This window comes from Ambystoma mexicanum, chromosome 13 (genome assembly GCF_040938575.1).
Source record: "Ambystoma mexicanum isolate Mex_15411 chromosome 13, UKY_AmexF1_1, whole genome shotgun sequence".
In the NCBI taxonomy this organism is placed as follows: Eukaryota; Metazoa; Chordata; class Amphibia; order Caudata; family Ambystomatidae; genus Ambystoma; species Ambystoma mexicanum.
Genome location: NC_090938.1, coordinates 736,494,743 through 736,516,172, shown reverse-complemented (window position 1 = coordinate 736,516,172; position 21,430 = coordinate 736,494,743). Strand labels below are relative to the sequence as shown.

Genomic DNA, 21,430 nt, shown 5'->3' with positions numbered 1-21,430 from the left:
GCTGTGTTGTAATACAGTTTTTCTTTATGCCCCTGTTCAGACGAGGAAGCTGCCATGAACATGTGTGGGATGGCAAAGCAGTACGACAAAAAGGAGGAAAAGAGCAAAGAAAATAACCCCTGGCTGGCCACCGTCTCCGTCCTTGTGAGTCTCCCGCGCCTGTTCTCTGCCAGAGTATAACGTTCAGACACTCTACACGGCATTGATATGAGCTCCACTCCCCCTCCCCACCACACTTGAGTAAAGATATTGTTTCTGGGCCCCCCCAGATTGCACACCTACTTATATTTGTTATTGAAAGCAGTCGCCATACTCCGTTTTGGAAAAGCCCCTCCTCCCACTTCCCCCAGTGCAGTGGCGTGTCCAGGGAGTGGCCTGGGGAGGCACGTGCTACCCCTGGAATCTGATTGGCCACCCCAGGTGCCACCCCATTATCCTAAACTATGATCATTATGTGTGTGCGCGCTCGTACTTCATGCCACCCCCGCATAAGTCAGGGCCCCACTTGGGCCACCCCAGTCAAGAATCTGGACATGCCGCTGCCCCATCCTAGGACATCCTTTGGGGGACGGGGGGGCCCAGGGGAGCCAGCCCCAGTTTGAAGACCACTGCTTTCCAGTTAGGCCGCTCCACTCACAGGTGTCTTCTGAAGCAGTGCTTGCGGTGGGCGATTGATTGGCTGTTGCTGTTTCTGCTACTAACATTATCTCTCCCCCTCATTAGAGGAGCAGTGGCAAGGAGAACTGCAAGGGCTCCATCTTGACTCCGCATTTCATCCTAACGGCTGCCCACTGCTTCAGCGTTGAAGATCAACCTCATAACATCCATGTTTACACAAATGACGGTAAGTCGTGGCTTTGTGTACCTTCTTACCCCCCTTGGGTGCCCTTCTGCCTCGTGTTTTTCCTGGTGTCGTCGCGTGCTTTCTCCTTCTCCTTGTCCCTCGTCTCTGTTTCCTATCCTCTTCTCCTGGTCTCGCCTTCCTCTCTGCCGCCCTCCACCTGCCGTCTGACTTGGGAAGGGTATATTTCTCAGTGTTTATACACCGCAGACCTCAGCTGGAGATACGAAGGGCCAGAAAGAATACAAATAGAGCATTAGAAAAAATCACTAGCAACAAAACACGAGGCCTATAGAAGGTACAGTTGAATACAATGTGCCGAGGTGGACAGGGAACCAAAAGAGGCCCCGGAAATGAGGTTCTGAGTGGCCCCATATTACACATTTTCAGCAAGCCCAGCCCTTTCCCTATGAGAAAATGTGGAAATAAAAAGAGGCCGAGGGTGCAGAGGTCTACCGGGAAATCTCCAGAGTTCCCTATAGACCAGTCCACCCCAGGCAATGGGGCTCACTTTCTGAGACTACGTGGCTTATAGAAGGTACAGTAACATGCAATGGGGCTCACTTTCTGAGACTACGTGGCTTATAGAAGGTACAGTAACATGCAATCGGGCTCACTTTCTGAGACTACGTGGCTTATAGAAGGTACAGTAACATGCAATGGGGCTCACTTTCTGAGACTACGTGGCTTATAGAAGGTACAGTAACATGCAATGGGGCTCACTTTCTGAGACTACGTGGCTTATAGAAGGTACAGTAACATGCAATCGGGCTCACTTTCTGAGACTACGTGGCTTATAGAAGGTACAGTAACATGCAATGGGGCTCACTTTCTGAGACTACGTGGCTTATAGAAGGTACAGTAACATGCAATGGGGCTCACTTTCTGAGACTACGTGGCTTATAGAAGGTACAGTAACATGCAATGGGGCTCGCTTTCTCAGCTTGAGACTATTTCTGGAGTGCCGCCTAGACTGAGAGCCTTAAACAGTGCCAAGAAAGTGGGCTAACTAGTGAAGAGAGATCTCTGGAGTCCTCTTTACCAATGCCTGCAAAATCAAGCACAAGGATTGCAGAATAACCCTGTGTTTGTGGGTGTCTGGGGGGTGTCTTGACATCAGGTAGGCTTTTAAGGACAGTCTCGTCCCTCTGGCCCATGGCATGTCATGTTATGTTAATGCACATTTGTATAGCATCTTTGACCATTGGTATGGTCTCAATGCGCTGTGGGTTGAACACCCTTGGGGACCTTAGTCCAGGTCAGTGCAAACAAAAAACAAAAAAGCTGCTCCTTACAAGAAACACTTGTGTACAGGCGCGTTATAAATGGCTTATCATATCATATCATTATGCAGGTATGATAAACATCTCTGCTATTTTAAAGAAGTTAAAATAAATCACCTTGTGATACGTTGGACAGCCATTGCCCTGCAGGTCATAATTGACAACCTGAAGAGATAATGTAGACACAAGAATTTCCACTTTTTCCGTTTTTTTACAAATAAATACAGAAAGGAAACCGAGTGATTTCCATCTATTCATGCTTAAAACTCAGTGAAAATTGAAAACTGGGAGTCCTGATTATAATCACATTTTGTATGTTATATTTATTTATTTAATTGTTTTTTTATAACGCACCTAATACCATACATGATTTCGGTTTCTAAGCGCAGATCCGAGATTCAAACCTCTGTTGCTCTGCGTGGTCTTGCTTAATGACTTGTAATAATATTACTTTTGTATGTTATATTTGCAGCCAGCTGCACTTGCATTCCAGAATTCATTTAAATAAATAATATCACAAGTCTATGGCCCCCATTCCAGTTTTACAGCTCTTTTTAACGGTTCCAGAATCTATTTGACTGTCCACTTCTATATTTTTACCAGGGGCTTATCGTAATCTGTGTATTGAGAAGCTTAGTTCCTCACAAGTGCTTTTTTATTGAAAGGTTGTTCATTTCTTTGTCCTGTATGCACCTTTAAAAATACCTAAGAGGTATGTTATGATATGATAAGTCATTTATAGCACACTTATGACTCAGAGGTTTCTAAGCGCGGACCCGGGGATCGAACATGTGGTGCTCCGTGACGTCTTGCTTCCAAGGCGAGCATGTTGCCCCTGAGCTATCCTCCCGAGAAGCGGCTTGTGTCTCTGATGCGCCTTCTCTCCCTTGCTCTCCCGAACGCCATTATTTATTTTAACTTTGGGTAGTCTCTCTCATCTCGGAGGAGGTTATCATGCCATGTTCTTTCTGGAGAGGAGCGCCGGCTACCTTTTTTGAAATATTTGCAAGGAACTTGGGGTTGGTCACCCTGAGTTACCTGGGGGCAACCAGACGTGGACTCCCTGCTCACTGTGCTCATAGAGGCACAGCTTCACCTCACTGATGAAGCCCAACAAGGCTGAAACACGTGTATGGGGTTGCTGTTGGTACTCTTGTTCAGAGAGGAATTGCCATAGCATTTCGGTGCTGGACTGCCCATGTGGGCGGGACAAAGACTGATATGCAAATAGATATTTCCCATCTGTGAAAGGTACAGTGAGCAAAAAGCGTGTGCTGCAAACTCTCATCTCAGAGCAGGTTATCATGCCATGTTCTTTCTGGAGAGGAGCGCCTGCTACCTTTTTTGAAATATTTGTAAGGAACTTGGGGTTGGTCACCCTGAGTTACCTGGGGGCAACCAGACGTGGACTCCCTGCTCACTGTGCTCATAGAGGCACAGCTTCACCTCACTGATGAGGCCCAACAAGGCTGAAACACGTGTATGGAGTTGCTGTAGGTACTCTTGTTCAGAAGGGAATTGCCATAGCATTTCGGTGCTGGACTGCCCATGTGGGCGGGACAAAGACTGATATGCAAATGGATATTTTCCATCTGTGAAAGGTACAGTGAGCAAAAAGCGCGTGCTGCAAACTCTCACCTCAGAACAGGTAATCATGCCATGTCCTCTCTGGAGAGGAGCGCCTGCTACCTTTTTTGATAACTTTGGGTACTGCGTGACTTAGGGTTCACTTCAAAATTAATTCAAGGTTTTAGCTCGTCCCATGTCGGGCACCAGGAGCCCATCAAGTCCTTATTTGATTCTTTTCATTTCAGTATGTGTAGTTTAGCTTTTCCATAAAAAATTGGGGACTACAAGTCCAAGACTACAAAGGGTCTCACTATGGGTTTGGTGGCAAATTGGCAGTAAAATGGGCATCAAAATCATTTACAGTTACCGCCAGTGGGCTCCGTGCAATTACAACAGGATTACTAATGGTAATCCCTGTTTTAGGCTTTCATCAGACTCCAAGGGGATTCTCGGCAGATTCACTCGGAGCGGTACCACCGCATGGTAAAGTGGAGGATTACCCTCCAGCATTTTCCTAGCGATTAATCCTCTAAACTCAGAATTCAGCAGTGCCGCAAAAGTGGCAGTAATTGCATTAGAGTGTTGATAAGGGAATTGTTGCCACTTTTTTTCACCACATCAGCTGCAACACTGCAGTGCCGCACTTTACTACCGAAGAGGCAGAGCAAAGGCCAGGCCAAGGGTGGGTCACAGTAAATAGTTGTGGTCTGCTGGCCATCTAATGAGTATCATTGCTTTAGATAAATAATTGCTATGAATTTATTGACTATATAAAAATATATTTCTGATGTTTGTTAATCTGCTTAGAATCACATGCTGTGCATAGGTCCGACATCCAGTGGTCACTGCGGAGTATTGCATTTTGTTTTTCGTAGTCGAAAAGGGGACGTCGACAAGGCGTGTCTGTAACACTATCCCTATAGTGACGTGCGTTGTACCCACAATCCCTCACGCGTCGAGGTCCCTCAGATTGTTTTTTTCCGCCCAGCTTATGGTCGCCTTACGCGGAGCTCCTAGAGAGACATTGCTAAACAATTACTACGGACCTCGGTCCTTAATATATCTTATTGTTAAAGATCCCTCCCCTCGACGTTAGCTGTGAAGCTGTTTCCCCGCCGAGCAAGTTTTCGACGGAGGGGAAGAGACGGAGGAGATCCTTCGGCGCTGCTGAACATGTGGCCAGGCCTCGCCGGCCAACATACAGTAGGGAGAGTGGGGGTTTCGAACTTTTTACCTTCTCGTCGAGAATGTCTTTCTTTCTCCCCTATCTTTCCCTTGGGGTTGTTATCACCAGGTTTTATTGCCTCAGCTATGGAGAGGACACCCTTTAAGTTTTGCCCACGCTGTAGGGGCAAATACACTTGGAAGGACAAGCACAAGCTCTGTAATCGTTGCTTGCCCCTCGATCATAAAGAGGACAGCTGCGCGGCCTGTAAGCTCTTGAAACCAAGAACTCTTAAAGAACGGAAAGTTAAGAGGTGGGCGGACTACGCGATGTCGAAGTCCGTTTCCTCACCCGCTGCCGCTGTTACAGAAAGTGACGAGGAGGGTGATAACTCGACGTCCGTTACGGAAGTCATTAACCCCCAGAAGGAGCGCTCGCGCTCCTCGACGTCCGTCCCCGGCCCCGAAGGGCTCGGCTCATGCCCTGCTTATGGGGATGAACACCCCGGCAACAAGGACGCACACAGACCCCATAGGCCTAAGCACACAACCCACGGCTCTTCTTCGTCCAGGACGAAGGATCCACCAGCGCCGAAGGGGACGCAGGGCACTCCGGCGTCGACCTCAGACCGCAAGGGTCTGAAGCCCCACCCGCAAACGCAGCCGCGACCAGCGATTGGGCTTTTATCTAATACGGGCGCTACCCCAAAAACATCCGACGTAACGCTCCATAGAGCGGCCGTCGAAAAACAACGCGCAACGCAGGCAACGCCGACTCCAGAACCCTCGACTGACGAACTCGTCGTCGAGAGTCTGGCGAGAATTGTTTCCGAGGACAAACGTAAGCGGACGACTAAACAGACGTCGAATACCGCACCCAAGGATATAGAAACGCCGAAAAAGCACAAGAGTAGCCAGGAACTGCCCCATCCATCTAAAGGCACTTCTGAACTACCGGAGGGCTTTTCTGAGGGCGACGGAAACCTTTCGTCGACGTTGTGGGAGCGTTCGAAGCGTTTTGAAACCGAAAACACTGATTTCCCCTCTCTAGACTATTCAGGGGTTCCCCATGAGACCCTGGAAAGACTCCATTCTTGTATGGAAAAGATGGAGAGGTTTTTGGGTAGCCAAGACCCACCCCCACCCAAAAGACCAAGAGAATGGACCCAGGAGGACCCTAGGGTCAAGATTCCTAGGCTGTTTACCCCTTCTTCAGATGCTTATGACCTCACTGAAGAGGAGCAATACCTCCAGGAAGATGAGGAGTGTTTAGGTGGAGAGGAAGAACTTGAGGAGGAGAGGTTTGAGGAAGACCCTTACACTAGCGCAGGGGCTTTGGAAGAAGATACAGCTGCCTCACAGCCCTGGCACTCCCCATCAGTGCAGCCTTGGCAATCCCCATCAGTGCACTCAGACCCTGATGTCTTTCATCCTTCTCCTCCCAAGGACTCACCTATTGGGAACACCTCCCCCATAGATGACCAGCCCTCACTTAATGCACTGTTGCGCAAGGCAGCAGCGCATTTTAAAATAGACACAGGGGAGACCCTTCCGGACATAGACTTTGTAGAAAGGGTTATTAAAGAAAAAGCCCCGGTCAGCCAGTCCATTCCGCTCCTGGCTTCTATAAGGAGAAGAATAACTCCTTCCCTTTCCAATCCGGCCTTAGTCAGAGGGGTCAACCCTCGTATAGAAAAGCTCTTCAGCCCTTCGTCTTCTGACCCTTTGTACATCAGGGGACATTCTATCCCGGATTCTCTTGTAGTGACTAACACAAGAAAACGAGCAGGGGTACCACTATCTACTAGTGAGGCACCACCTGACAAAGAGGGCAAGAAGCTCTATGCACTTGGGAAGAGAATCACGACATCCGCCGCCTTCTCAACCAGGATCGCGAATAACAACTCCCTACTAGCTAGCTACGCAGATGCACAGTGGAGCAAGCTGCGCAGCGAAGCAGAGGACGCACCATAACCCCTGCGTTCACGCCTGTTGGCTACTATATCAGAGGGAACTCTTGTAAACCAGGGCATCGTAAAAAACTCCTTAGATGCCGCAGAGACAGCTGGCCGCTCCCTGGTTCAGGGAATACTTCTCAAACGCCATGTCTGGCTGCGCAATTCGGGATTTAAGCCAGAAATCCAGGCTTCCCTAATAAATAAGCCCATAGAGCAAACACATCTGTTTGGGAAAGCAGTTGATGAGGCCCTAGAACATGCGAAGAAGGAGTTTGATACCATCAAGACTCTTGACCAAATTTCTAGGCCACCTAACAGACGCAGCTATGGCAATAGACGCTCCTTTCGTGGCCAACGCCAACAGCAAAGCCAACAACAATTTTACTCTGCTACCAACTGGCCCTCTAACCAAAGCACCCAGTTCAGTCAAAGAGGCCAACGTCGTGGCAAAGGAAGAGGGCGCGGCTCCAGTCCAAAAGGCCCCACGCCCAATACCAACAAATGACCCAAAGATTCGGGTCCCCTCCCATGCATCACCGGTCGGGGGCCGGCTAACATCGTTCCTTTCAGCATGGGAGGGAATAACGTCAGACCGCTGGGTATTGTCCACCATAGCCCACGGATACTGCATCGAATTCAACGGTTCCCCGAAATACAGACCCCCATGGAACCGACGCATGACACCGGAACACCTCACTATTCTTCTTCAAGAAGTAGAAGAGCTACTGAAAAAAGAAGCGATAGAGGCTGTCCCCCTATCTCAGGTAACAGAAGGTATTTATTCAGTGTACTTCCTTGTACCCAAAAAGGACTTAACCATGCGCCCTGTATTAGATCTGCGCCCAGCGAACAACTTTGTCAAACCCCAAAAGTTTCGTATGGTGACCTTGCAGGAAGTAATCCCACTGTTATCACAGGGGGATTACATGACAACACTAGACATGAAAGATGCATACTTTCATATTTTAATGTTGCCAGCGCACAGAAAATACCTCAGGTTCAAGATAGAGAACAAACACTATCAGTTCAGAGTACTACCCTTCGGGATAGCATCTGCACCAAGGGTATTTACGAAAGTACTGGCAGTGGCAGCGGCCCACCTGCGCAGATTATCCATCCCGGTTTACCCGTACCTCGACGACTGGCTCATAACAGGGGATTCTTACGAAACATGCTTCTCCAATACCCAAAGGACCGTAGACCTTTTGTCCCAACTGGGCTTCTCCATCAACGAAAAGAAGTCCAGCTTAGACCCCAGCCAAATCAAACAATTCCTAGGGGCTCTAATTCGAACAAAGGACGGCCTCGTCTTCCCCTCCAACGAGAGGGTCCAAAACATGCTGTTTCAGATCCCCCAATATGTGGCAGGTCGAGAGGTGACGGTACGCAAAGCAATGCGCTTGCTAGGGATGATGGCGTCATGTATTTATTTGGTACCTCACGCGCGCCTGCGCATGCGCCCAATGCAAGAGTGGCTCTACAGCCAGTGGTGTCAGGCCAGCGGACAATGGGACGATCTGGTGGTAGTCTCGCAGGCCTTGGTTCTCTCGCTACGGTGGTGGACAAAGGAAAACCTGTTATTAGGGAAAACTTTTGCCACACCCGCAGTGGAAGCCACTCTAACCACAGACGCATCCCTTACAGGATGGGGGGCTCACCTATCCCATCAGACTGCTCACGGAGTGTGGACTCTGAGCTTAGCATCCAAGCATATAAACCTGCTGTAACTATTAGCGGTGTTCAAAGCACTGAAAGCCTTTCAGGAACACTTACAAGGAAAGACAGTGATGGTCCTCACAGACAGCACCACAGCCATGCACTATCTCAACAAGCAAGGGGGCACTCACTCTCCAGGACTGTCCAAGCTGTCCCAGAATATATGGAAGTGGGCTCTCAGACACAACATGTTCCTACTATCACAACATGTACCAGGGGAACTCAATCTGCTAGCAGACAAACTCAGCAGAGACTTCCCCCTACCCAAAGAGTACGAATGGCAATTACACGAAAACATCGTCTTAGACGTCTTCACGCAATGGGGTTTCCCGGAAATAGACCTGTTCGCAACCCTGGAGAACTCACAATGCCAAAGTTACGCCTCCAGGTACCCACAAAACCAGTCCAAGGGGAACGGTCTGTTGATTCAATGGTCAGGGAAATTTGTTTACGCCTTTCCCCCGACTCCCCTCCTCAACAAAGTGGTGCACAAGATGCACCAAGAGCAGGTTACCATGATACTAGTAGCCCCAATGTGGGCCCGGCAGCCATGGTTCGCTCACTTGATGGAGATGTCCCTATCTCCCCCAATGAAACTTCCCTGCCCGTACAACATGCTGTCACAAGACAAGGGCAGGACACTGCATCCATGCCCTCAGACCATGAACTTAGCAGCCTGGCTCCTGAGATCATAGAATTTGGACATTTACATCTCCCTCAGAGATGTATGGACATCCTCAGGGAAGCCAGAAAACCTAATACTCGCCACTGCTACTCTAGCAAGTGGAAAAGATTTGTCATCTGGTGTAGAAGTAAGAACATCAACCCGGTTGACTGCTTTGCCACTGACATTATTCTGTACTTGACCCATTTACTGGATTCAGGTCTAGTGTTTAATTCCATTAAAGTCCACCTAGCGGCACTTTCTGCATACACCACTTCCCAACTTAAAGTGTCGTGGTGGAAGATACCAGTTATCAAAGCCTTTATGGAAGGGGTAAAAAGAATACACCCCCCGATAGCTAACCCAGCTCCCGGATGGGACTTAAACGTGGTACTTTCTAGACTCATGGGCACTCCTTTCGAACCCATGCACAAGGCAACTCTTAAATACCTCACTCTTAAGACTGCTTTCCTAATAGCTATCACATCCATTAGGAGAGTAAGTGAACTACAGGCTCTTTCTGTACTAGACCCCTTCGTATCAGTTCACAAAGATAAGGTGGTTCTTCGCACACACCCAGGGTTTGCACCAAAATTCATCTCGAAATTTCATGTAAACCAATCTATAGAACTACCAACGTTCTTTCAAAACCCTTCCAGCTTGGGAGAAAAAAGTCTGCATACACTAGATGTACGCAGAGCTGTCATCTTCTACATGGAAAGAACCAGATCACTGAGAAAGACTAATCAGTTCTTTGTCTCGGTGGCAGCAGGAAGAGAAGGAGATGCAGTCTCTAAGTCCACTATATCTAGATGGATTGTACAATGCATCACTCTCTGTTACACTCTTGCTAATAGAGAACTACCCTTCAAGCCAAGAGCACATTCCACTCGAGGCACGGGGGCTTCCATAGCATTCATTGCAAATGTTCCCCTTGAGTCCATCTGCAAAGCGGCTACCTGGAGTTCTGTGCACACCTTTACAAAACACTACTGTCTAGATGCACACTCTAGATCTGACTCCCAGGTGGGACAGGCAGTATTAAGACATCTTTTCTCTACTGTTCCTTCTCATAACCCACCGCCAACTCTGGGTACTGCTCGCTAGTCTATGCACAGCATGTGATTCTAAGCAGATTAACAAACATCAGAAGACAATGCATTACTTACCGTAAAAGCATTTCTGATGGTTGTATCTGCTTAGATTCACATGCGCCCGCCCTTCCTCCCCGCTCGGATGGAAGGAACATAGACATCCTCTACTATATTTCTCTCTTTTCTGTACTCACTCACGTCTAGAAGGCTCCCTCAGGGCAGAAAAATACAAACAGAGGGACCTCGACGCGTGAGGGATTGTGGGTACAACGCACGTCACTATAGGGATAGTGTTACAGACACGCCTTGTCGACGTCCCCTTTTTGACTACGAAAAACAAAATGCAATACTCCGCAGTGACCACTGGATGTCGGACCTATGCACAGCATGTGAATCTAAGCAGATACAACCATCAGAAATGCTTTTACGGTAAGTAATGCATTGTCATATGTATTTCCCTTTTTCAAATGTGCTCCGGGATTCCACTAATTTGGGCAAAAAAATCTAGTGTTTGATGAATAATGAAGAGTCCAAAATTGAGAAACATGAACGGTGACAGTGGGCGGCCTCATTCTAAGGGTGGCGATCGGGAAATAAGGGTGCCGGCCGCACCGTAACGGCACCCTTTCCGGACCGGCACACTCCAATTATGCCTTCACGGGCCGTTGCGCCACGGCCCCGGCACGTCAGAGTTTTCACAGAAGCACCAGTACTGTTAGCAGTGCCGGTGCTTCCGTGAGCCCATTGGAATGGGGACTTCCCAAAACTACCACCTGATATCCTGGACCGCCGGGACTTGTAAGGTCAATGTGTTGGGCACTCTAAAATCCAGGACCAGTCTTCAACACACTTCACATGTTTAACCAGATGTGGCTGCACGCCCTTTTCTGAACTCAACTCCATGATTCCAAAAGTTATATTCAAATTGCATTTTAGATTTCCTCTGGAAAGTGCAATATGAATTTAGCACATAGACACTACGCATATACGAGCGTTGCAGTTTGTGACTACTGTTCAGGACATTTTCAGTGGACTTGCATAACTGGCACGTGGGTATAGACTGGAAACAAATACTTTCCGAATCATTCTTATGGCTTGAATTGATCAAGATGAAAACAGAGGGCAGGAAAATTAGGTATTGGCCAACAACGCTCCATCCTGTGACCCAGGATGGGTATGCAAGATTATTCGTGGTACGCAGAACTATAAAAAGACAAATGAATCTAAAACACAGCAGGTTGTTCCGAGTTTTAGTTTCAATTCTTGTTTGGATGTCATTAATGGCGATAAAACTGTTATCTGCAGATTGGGTTTAGGCCCGCCCATTTCTAGCCTCCACTTAGCCAGGGTCAGGTGCTGGAGCGGGCCTTTCATGTCTCCACTTAGCCAGGGTCAGGTGCTGGAGCGGGCCTTGCTGTGTCCACTTAGCCAAGGTCAGGTGCTGGAGCGGGTCTTGCTGTGTCCACTTAGCCAGGGTCAGGTGCTGGAGCGGGCCTTGCTGTGTCCACTTAGCCAGGGTCAGGTGCCGGAGCGGGTCTTGCTGTGTCCACGGAGCCAGGCTCAGGTGCTGGAGCGGGCCTTGCTCTGTCCACTTAGCCAGGGTCAGGTGCTGGAGCGGGTCTTGCTGTGTCCACTTAGCCATGGTCAGGTGCTGGAGCGGGCCTTGTTGTGTCCACTTAGCCAGGGTCAGGTGCTGGAGCGGGTCTTGCTGTGTCCACTTAGCCAGGGTCAGGTGCTGGAGCGGGCCTTGTTGTGTCCACTTAGCCAGGGTCAGATGCTGGAGCGGGCCTTGCTGTGTCCACGGAGCCAGGGTCAGGTGCTGGAGCGGGCCTTGCTGTGTCCACTTAGCCAAGGTCAGGTGCTGGAGCGGGTCTTGCTGTGTCCACTTAGCCAGGGTCAGGTGCTGGAGCGGGCCTTGTTGTGTCCACTTAGCCAGGGTCAGATGCTGGAGCGGGCCTTGCTGTGTCCACGGAGCCAGGGTCAGGTGCTGGAGCGGGCCTTGCTGTGTCCACTTAGCCAAGGTCAGGCGCTGGAACGGGCCTTGCTGTGTTCACTTAGCCAGGGTCAGGCGCTGGAGCGGGCCTTACTGTGTCCACTTAGCCAGGGTCAGATGCTGGAGCGGGCATTGCTGTGTCCACTTAGCCAGGGTCAGATGCTGGAGCGGGCCTTGTTGTGTCCACTTAGCCAGAGTCAGATGCTGGAGCGGGCCTTGTGTCCACTTAGCCAGGGTCAGATGCTGGAGCGGGCCTTGTTGTGTCCACTTAGCCAGGGTCAGATGCTGGAGCGGGCCTTGTTGTGTCCACTTAGCCAGGGTCAGATGCTGGAGCGGGCCTTGTTGTGTCCACTTAGCCAGAGTCAGATGCTGGAGCGGGCCTTGTTGTGTCCACTTAGCCAGAGTCAGATGCTGGAGCGGGCCTTGTGTCCACTTAGCCAGGGTCAGATGCTGGAGCGGGCCTTGTTGTGTCCACTTAGCCAGGGTCAGATGCTGGAGCGGGCATTGCTGAGTCCACTGAGCCAGGGTCAGATGCTGGAGCGGGCCTTGTTGTGTCCACTTAGCCAGGGTCAGATGCTGGAGCGGGCATTGCTGAGTCCACTGAGCCAGGGTCAGATGCTGGAGCGGGCCTTGCTGTGTCCACTTAGCCAGGGTCAGATGCTGGAGCGGGCCTTGTTGTGTCCACTTAGCCAGGGTCAGATGCTGGAGCGGGCATTGCTGAGTCCACTGAGCCAGGGTCAGATGCTGGAGCGGGCCTTGTTGTGTCCACTTAGCCAGGGTCAGATGCTGGAGCGGGCATTGCTGAGTCCACTGAGCCAGGGTCAGATGCTGGAGCGGGCCTTGCTGTGTCCACTTAGCCAGGGTCAGATGCTGGAGCGGGCCTTGTTGTGTCCACTTAGCCAGGGTCAGATGCTGGAGCGGGCATTGCTGAGTCCACTGAGCCAGGGTCAGATGCTGGAGTGGGCCTTGCTGTGTCCCCTTAGCCAGGGTCAGATGCTGGAGCGGGCCTTGTTGTGTCCACTTAGCCAGGGTCAGATGCTGGAGCGGGCCTTGTGTCCACTTAGCCAGGGTCAGATGCTGGAGCGGGCCTTGTTGTGTCCACTTAGCCAGAGTCAGATGCTGGAGCGGGCCTCGTTGTGTCCACTTAGCCAGGGTCAGATGCTGGAGCGGGCCTTGTTGTGTCCACTTAGCCAGAGTCAGATGCTGGAGCGGGCCTTGCTGTGTCCACTTAGCCAAGGTCAGGTGCTGGAGCGGGTCTTGCTGTGTCCACGTAGCAATGGTCAGGCGTTGGAACGGGCCTTGCTGTGTTCACTTAGCCAGGGTCAGGCCCTGGAGCGGGCCTTGCTGTGTCCACTTAGCCAGGGTCAGATGCTGGAGTGGGCATTGCTGAGTCCACTGAGCCAGGGTCAGATGCTGGAGCGGGCATTGCTGAGTCCACTTAGCCAGAGTCAGATGCTGGAGCGGGCCTTGTTGTGTCTACTTAGCCAGGGTCAGATGCTGGAACGAGCCTTGTTGTGTCCACTTAGCCAGGGTCAGATGCTGGAGCGGGCATTGCTGAGTCCACTGAGCCAGGGTCAGATGCTGGAGCGGGCATTGCTGAGTCCGCTGAGCCAGGGTCAGATGCTGGAGCGGGCCTTGTTGTGTCCACTTAGCCAGAGTCAGATGCTGGAGCGGGCCTTGTTGTGTCCACTTAGCCAGGGTCAGATGCTGGAGCGGGCATTGCTGAGTCCACTGAGCCAGGGTCAGATGCTGGAGCGGGCCTTGTTGTGTCCACTTAGCCTGGGTCAGATGCTGGAGCGGGCCTTGTTGTGTCCACTTAGCCAGGGTCAGATGCTGGAACGGGCCTTGTTCTGTCCACTTAGCCAGGGTCAGATGCTGGAGCGGGCCTTGTTGTGTCCAATTAGCCAGGGTCAGATGCTGGAGCGGGCATTGCTGAGTCCACTGAGCCAGGGTCAGATGCTGGAGCGGGCATTGCTGAGTCCACTGAGCCAGGGTCAGATGCTGGAGTGGGCATTGCTGAGTCCACTGAGCCAGGGTCAGATGCTGGAGCGGGCATTGCTGAGTCCACTTAGCCAGAGTCAGATGCTGGAGCGGGCCTTGTTGTGTCTACTTAGCCAGGGTCAGATGCTGGAACGGGCCTTGTTCTGTCCACTTAGCCAGGGTCAGATGCTGGAGCGGCCCTTGTTGTGTCCACTTAGCCAGGGTCAGATGCTGGAGCGGGCATTGCTGAGTCCGCTGAGCCAGGGTCAGATGCTGGAGCGGGCCTTGTTGTGTCCACTTAGCCAGGGTCAGATGCTGGAGCGGGCATTGCTGAGTCCGCTGAGCCAGGGTCAGATGCTGGAGCGGGCCTTGTTGTGTCCACTTAGCCAGAGTCAGATGCTGGAGCGGGCCTTGTTGTGTCCACTTAGCCAGGGTCAGATGCTGGAGCGGGCATTGCTGAGTCCACTGAGCCAGAGTCAGATGCTGGAGCGGGCCTTGTTGTGTCCACTTAGCCTGGGTCAGATGCTGGAGCGGGCCTTGTTGTGTCCACTTAGCCTGGGTCAAATGCTGGAGCGGGCCTTGTTGTGTCCACTTAGCCAGAGTCAGATGCTGGAGCGGGCCTTGTTGTGTCCACTTAGCCAGAGTCAGATGCTGGAGCGGGCCTTGTTGTGTCCACTTAGCCTGGGTCAGATGCTGGAACGGGCCTTGTTGTGTCCACTTAGCCAGGGTCAGATGCTGGAGCGGGCCTTGCTGAGTCTCTGGTTCCTCACAGGATGCAGTTCATGCTTACCTGCTTAAAACATCTTCTGGCTTTTGTACTGACAGGAGAAAGGTACATGGTGAAGAAGGTCATCACCCACCCCCTCTACAACATCAACGGCAAGCGGCCGAAAATTGTGGAGTTCTACGACTACGACATTGCGCTGGTGGAAGTGAAGGAGGAGAAGAAGATTCAATTCAGCACAAAAGTCAGGTGAGTGACAGCTCGGAGAGGAATTTAGAAGGGGCGAGGTCAAGAGGAGAGAACACTTTAGATTGGATGAGTGAGGCACTGAACTGGACAAGGAGCTTCATGGTTGCACATATCAGGATAAAGCACTGTTTTCAGTGAATGGGAATTACCAGGGTGAATGGAGTGAGGAGCTAGCTGCAGATACCTTTGAGGAGTCAAGAGATACTTGCTTTAGGGGAGTGAGGAGCTGTGCAGTTAATATTGTATAAGAGCGTGTGCAGAGAGGGGTATGGGGCAAAGGTTTGGGCAAGTGATAAGTTGTCGGATAAATAGCATGTGGATGGTGCTATGTGGACAGAACCTATGCACAATGGTTCATAAGTACTAATATTCACAATGAACGCCTCAGTTCTCCGATTCACTTGCATGTGGTCCCCTCAGTGCTCCAATTCACTTGCATGTGGTCCCCTCAGGGATCCAATTCACTTGCATGCGGTCCCCTCAGTGCTCCGATTCACTTGCATGTGGTCCCCTCAGTGCTCCAATTCACTTGCATTTGGTCCCCTCACTGCTCCAATTCACTTGCGTGTGGTCTCCTCAGTGCTCCGCTTCACTTGCGTGTGGACCCCACAGTGCTCCGCTTCACTTGCATGCAGTCCCCTCAGTGCTCTGATTCACTTGCATGTGATCCGCTCAGTGCTCTGGTTCAATTGCATACGGTCCCCTCAGTTCTCCGATTCACTTGAATGTGGTTGCCTCAGTGCTCCGATTCACTTGCATGTTGTCCTTCAGTGCTACAAATCACTTGCATGCGGTCCCCTCAGTGCTACAAATCACTTGCATGCGGTCCCCTCAGTGCTTCGATTCACTTGCGTGTGGACCCCACAGTGCTCCGCTTCACTTGCATTTGGTCCCCTCACTGCTCCAATTCACTTGCGTGTGGTCTCCTCAGTGCTCCGCTTCACTTGCGTGTGGACCCCACAGTGCTCCGCTTCACTTGCATGCAGTCCCCTCAGTGCTCTGATTCACTTGCATGTGATCCGCTCAGTGCTCTGGTTCAATTGCATACGGTCCCCTCAGTTCTCCGATTCACTTGAATGTGGTTGCCTCAGTGCTCCGATTCACTTGCATGTTGTCCTTCAGTGCTACAAATCACTTGCATGCGGTCCCCTCAGTGCTACAAATCACTTGCATGCGGTCCCCTCAGTGCTCTGATTCACTTGCATGCGGTCCCCTCAGTGCTTCGATTCACTTGCGTGTGGACCCCACAGTGCTCCGCTTCACTTGCATGCGGTCCCCTCAGTGCTCTCATTCACTTGCATGCGGTCCCCTCAGTGCTCTGATTCACTTGCACGCGGTCCCCTCAGTGCTACAAATCACTTGCATGTGGTCCCCTCAGTGTTCCGATTCACTTGCATGTGGTTCCTTGAGAGCTACTATTCACTTGCATGTGGTCCCCATAGTGTTCCGATTCACTTGCATGTGGTCGCCTCAGTGCTCCGATTCACTTGCATGTGGTCCTTCAGTGCTACAAATCACTTGCACATGGTCCCCATAGTGTTCCGATTCACTTGCATGTGGTCGCCTCAGTGCTCCGATTCACTTGCATGCGTTGCCCTCAGTGCCCCAAATCACTTGCACGTGGTCCCCATAGTGTTCCGATTCACTTGCATGCGTTCCCCTCAGTGCCCCAATTCACTTGCATGTGGTCCCCTTAGTGTTCTGATTCACTTGCATGCGGTCCCCTCAGTGCTACAAATCACTTGCATGCGGTCCCCTCAGTGCTCTGATTCACTTGCATGCAGTCCCCTCAGTGCTCTGATTCACTTGCACGCGGTCCCCTCAGTGCTACAAATCACTTGCATGCGGTCCCCTCAGTGCTACAAATCACTTGCATGCGGTCCCCTCAGTGCTCTGATTCACTTGCATGCGGTCCCCTCAGTGCTCTGATTCACTTGCACGCGGTCCCCTCAGTGCTACAAATCACTTGCATGTGGTCCCCTCAGTGTTCCGATTCACTTGCATGTGGTTCCTTGAGGGCTACTATTCACTTGCATGTGGTCCCCATAGTGTTCCGATTCACTTGCATGTGGTCGCCTCAGTGCTCCGATTCACTTGCATGCGTTCCCCTCAGTGCCCCAATTCACTTGCATGCGGTCCCCTCAGTGCTCTGATTCACTTGCATGCGTTCCCCTCAGTGCCCCAATTCACTTGCATGCGGTCCCCTCAGTGCTACAAATCACTTGCATGCGGTCCCCTCAGTGCTCTGATTCACTTGCATGCGGTCCCCTCAGTGCTCTGATTCACTTGCACGCGGTCCCCTCAGTGCTACAAATCACTTGCATGTGGTCCCCTCAGTGTTCCGATTCACTTGCATGTGGTTCCTTGAGGGCTACTATTCACTTGCATGTGGTCCCCATAGTGTTCCGATTCACTTGCATGTGGTCGCCTCAGTGCTCCGATTCACTTGCATGCGTTCCCCTCAGTGCCCCAATTCACTTGCATGCGGTCCCCTCAGTGCTCTGATTCACTTGCATGCGTTCCCCTCAGTGCCCCAATTCACTTGCATGCGGTCCCCTCAGTGCTCTGATTCACTTGCATGCGTTCCCCTCAGTGCCCCAATTCACTTGCATGCGGTCACCTCAGTGCTTCGATTCACTTGCACGCGGTCCCCTCAGTGCTGCGATTCACTTGCATGTGGTCCCCTCAGTGCTTCGATTCACTTGCACGCGGTCCCCTCAGTGCTGCGATTCACTTGCATGCGGTCATCTCAGTGCTTCGATTCACTTGCACGCGGTCCCCTCAGTGCTGCGATTCACTTGCATGCGGTCCCCTCAGTGCTCTGATTCACTTGCATGCGTTCCCCTCAGTGCTCTGATTCACTTGCATGCGGTCCCCTCAGTGCTCTGATTCACTTGCATGCGTTCCCCTCAGTGCTCTGATTCACTTGCATGTGGTCCCCTCAGTGCTTTGATTCACTTGCATGCGGTCCCCTCAGTGCTCTGATTCACTTGCATGCGGTCCCCTCAGTGCTCTGATTCACTTGCATGCGTTCCCCTCAGTGCTCTGATTCACTTGCATGTGGTCCCCTCAGTGCTTTGATTCACTTGCATGCGTTCCCCTCAGTGCCCCAATTCACTTGCATGCGTTCCCCTCAGTGCTACTAGTCACATACACACAGGTTCCCAGTGATTCTATTCACATGCCCATCAGTCCGAGTTTCTACATATATAAAAGGTCAGCTTGGAAACAGGGCGCCTCAATTAATCTGACCTGGACCTATAGCTCAAGAGCATTTCCATTCACCTTGTGCACCTTTCAGGCTTCTGGCGTCATTGATTACTGAATCTGCATTGCTAGGCACCAGAAAAGGAATGCGAGGTTCATCAGGTGTCTTACTCCGATTGATTTAGCAGCAGCTTATTCTAGATTAGGGCATCCGGACGTAATACACAAGAATCACTCAACCCATGTCAAAATTGTCCAATTTACATCAGAGCCTAGATTGTCCCGTGGCACACGCCACAGGGTTCAGCCATACCACTGTGTCCTTTTAACGTCTGTACATGCCATTTTCCGTCCCTAATAGAAACATTCAAGCTCTCTTTCCAATTCTGACGACCCATAAAAACTGAACCATCCATAATAGAATTCAATCTAAGAGGAAAAACAGAATTCAAGGAGGGAGAGTCACCTCTGTTAGAGCGGATACAAAAGGCAGAATTTAATATGTGCCCCTCCACCCCCCAAACTCAATGGGTCAACTATTCACAAGGCCGAATTACTGGGATATCCACCTAATTACTGGGATATCCACCTGTCCCGGGTTGAAAGGATCAATAACATAGGACCACATGCAAATGTTTTGGGAGGATAGCTCAGGGGCCATGCGCTCGCCTTGGAAGCAAAACGACGCAGAGCAACACAGGTTCGATCCACGGGTTCGCGCTTAGAAACCTCCGAGTATTAAGCGCGTTATAAATAACTAATTATAATTATTGTCACAAATATTAGATGTCAAACACTCCTTCATTCTACAAATAAACAGTTGATTCACACCTGCCACCACTGACTAACTTTGCTGAAAAGAGTCCTACCCCTCCCCGACCTCCACTACAAGGTGTCATCATTGGTGCAGTGGTCCTTAGAAACTGGAGGACTAGAACAACCTGCATACAAGCTGAACAATATGAGAAAACTGATTGAGAACAGAGCTGCCGATTGATCTTAAAAAAAAATAACAGAACACATACCTGAATATCTGAAAATAATTTTCTTGTTCGCCATCCAACAATGAGTAGAGTTTAAAGTGCTGGTTACATGGGATTATAACTAATAAAACAAATTAAGAATGCATTTTTAACAAATCCAAAACAATGACAAATTAAAATTCTTTCTTTTTTGGGGGTTCCTTCTCAAACCCCCTGTTTCGCCTTGTTTAAAACCCCCTCCACACCAGATTTAACCCCTTAGATCCCGCCCCCATATATATATATATATATATTTTTTTTTTTTTCATTGTATTTTGACACGTTAAAATGTCATTCTTCGTTTTCAATTTGTTAAAATCACTGCATACCTAAAGTGCTGGGCACCTACCAGAAAACGTTCTAGGGAAAACACCTTTCGGCACGCCTCAACCAATCGTCATCAGCGCCCCTATTAAATGAAGTCACCTACACGCAGCACTGCTATTGAGGGACCTGGTTTCCACTGATCGGCCCCAACTCTGGAACAGGCTAGCTTGAAAGGCGACATCTCACATTCCTGAATGTTCTGAAGATTGACCTCCTCCTGTAAGCCTTCCAGAAATAATGCAGCAGGACTCACAAAGAATTGTTTTCCCATAAGGAGAAGCGAGCAGCAACCTTATTGTAGGGAGTCAACTGGAAGGCCACGTTGCTTGTTGTTAATGTTGTCCTTTCACCCCTTTCCCCAAATCCCATTCACTGGCTGAATAAAACAGTAGAACCGACCCTTAGAATGGGATCTCCTTTTCTATGCCTCCCATTAGAAATATCATGAACGTACCATGTTCCTCCAAGACCAACCATGGAGAAAGTGCAGACCGATCACCAAGGTTTTCTATTGCTCATAAGACAAGGACTAGGCGAAAGTGGGCCCTAGATGCTGAATCAACATGCTCCGCACTGAGCCTTTAGCTACATGGTTTGTTTTAGGTTTTGATATTTGGATTAGCAGCAAGTTCGCGGGAGGGAGAGGTGTTGCCCACACCTCTTGTATTGGCATGAAAGTGTTGGACACCCGTAATTCCTGCACTGTTAACAAGGTAGGCGAAGCCAAGGAACCAGCTCCACTTTGTCAACAGGATTGTCCAACCAGTAAGTCATTCACCCATCAACCATGGGCAGCCAAGAATCAATTTAGCCTTGAGAAAGACCCTCATTGGTGTCGAAACACATGTCGTCTGACCTACTTAAATCACTGGTTAAATCTTGTATATCTAAAACTAGAGAAACGGCATCTACCTTATTATCAGCGCAAGAATTACGGGGTCCAACCCTTTCATAAAAACAAGGGTCTTCCATTCTCCCAGCCTCACCCCTTTGCATAGCTGCCATTTTGGACACATTTTATTGCATGTTGCGCGGTATAAAACTGCTAAATAAGTAAAGAATGACATGTTGGCGTTTATCTTGCAGGCCCATATGCATCCCGTGCACAGAAGGCACCACCCGAGCCTTGCGGAAATCTCATCCACAGGCCACCTGCGCAGAACATGGTAGGTATCTCTCACCAGTACAGATGCCAGGTTCACTGCATTGCTAGGCATTTTGGTTCTAGGAGAAAACACAAGGCACAAAGAATTGGCATAGATGCAAGGTCCTGAATCCGAGCACTTGCTCCACACTCCTGGGATGAAAACATCAGCCCCCACACCCCCCTCTATGGCTTCGTTTTAACAAGAACGAAGCATTGCCGGTGATGCTTTTTGACAGTCAAAAGATTTTGAGTGCCGTGTGCAGTATATAGTTTTGTAATAGTGTATGTTTGTGTGTGTGTGTGTGTGTGTGTGTGTGTGTGTGTGCGAGAGAGGGGGGGTTCATGTGGCAACACAGCTTTGCATCGACAAATATTTGCTGTTGTAAGATATCAAAAGGCTACTACTAGCATAGCAATACACAAGAACGAAGCATTAACAAATCCAAGAGGCTGTGTTTTCTTTTTTTACACAGAAAAGATTTTGCGTGCTAT

General features: G+C 50.2%; 1 protein-coding gene across 1 annotated transcript in view; it reads left to right on the top strand.

The window, feature by feature from the left end:
- CFB (complement factor B) overlaps positions 1–21,430 on the top strand; it is a 254,630-nt gene that overhangs the window by 132,039 nt on the left and 101,161 nt on the right. The window contains exons 11-14 of the mRNA XM_069635005.1: positions 41–144; positions 724–844; positions 15,088–15,235; positions 20,878–20,957. Of these exons, the coding sequence (XP_069491106.1) occupies positions 41–144; positions 724–844; positions 15,088–15,235; positions 20,878–20,957 (453 nt within the window). The remainder of the gene's footprint in view (positions 1–40; positions 145–723; positions 845–15,087; positions 15,236–20,877; positions 20,958–21,430) is intronic.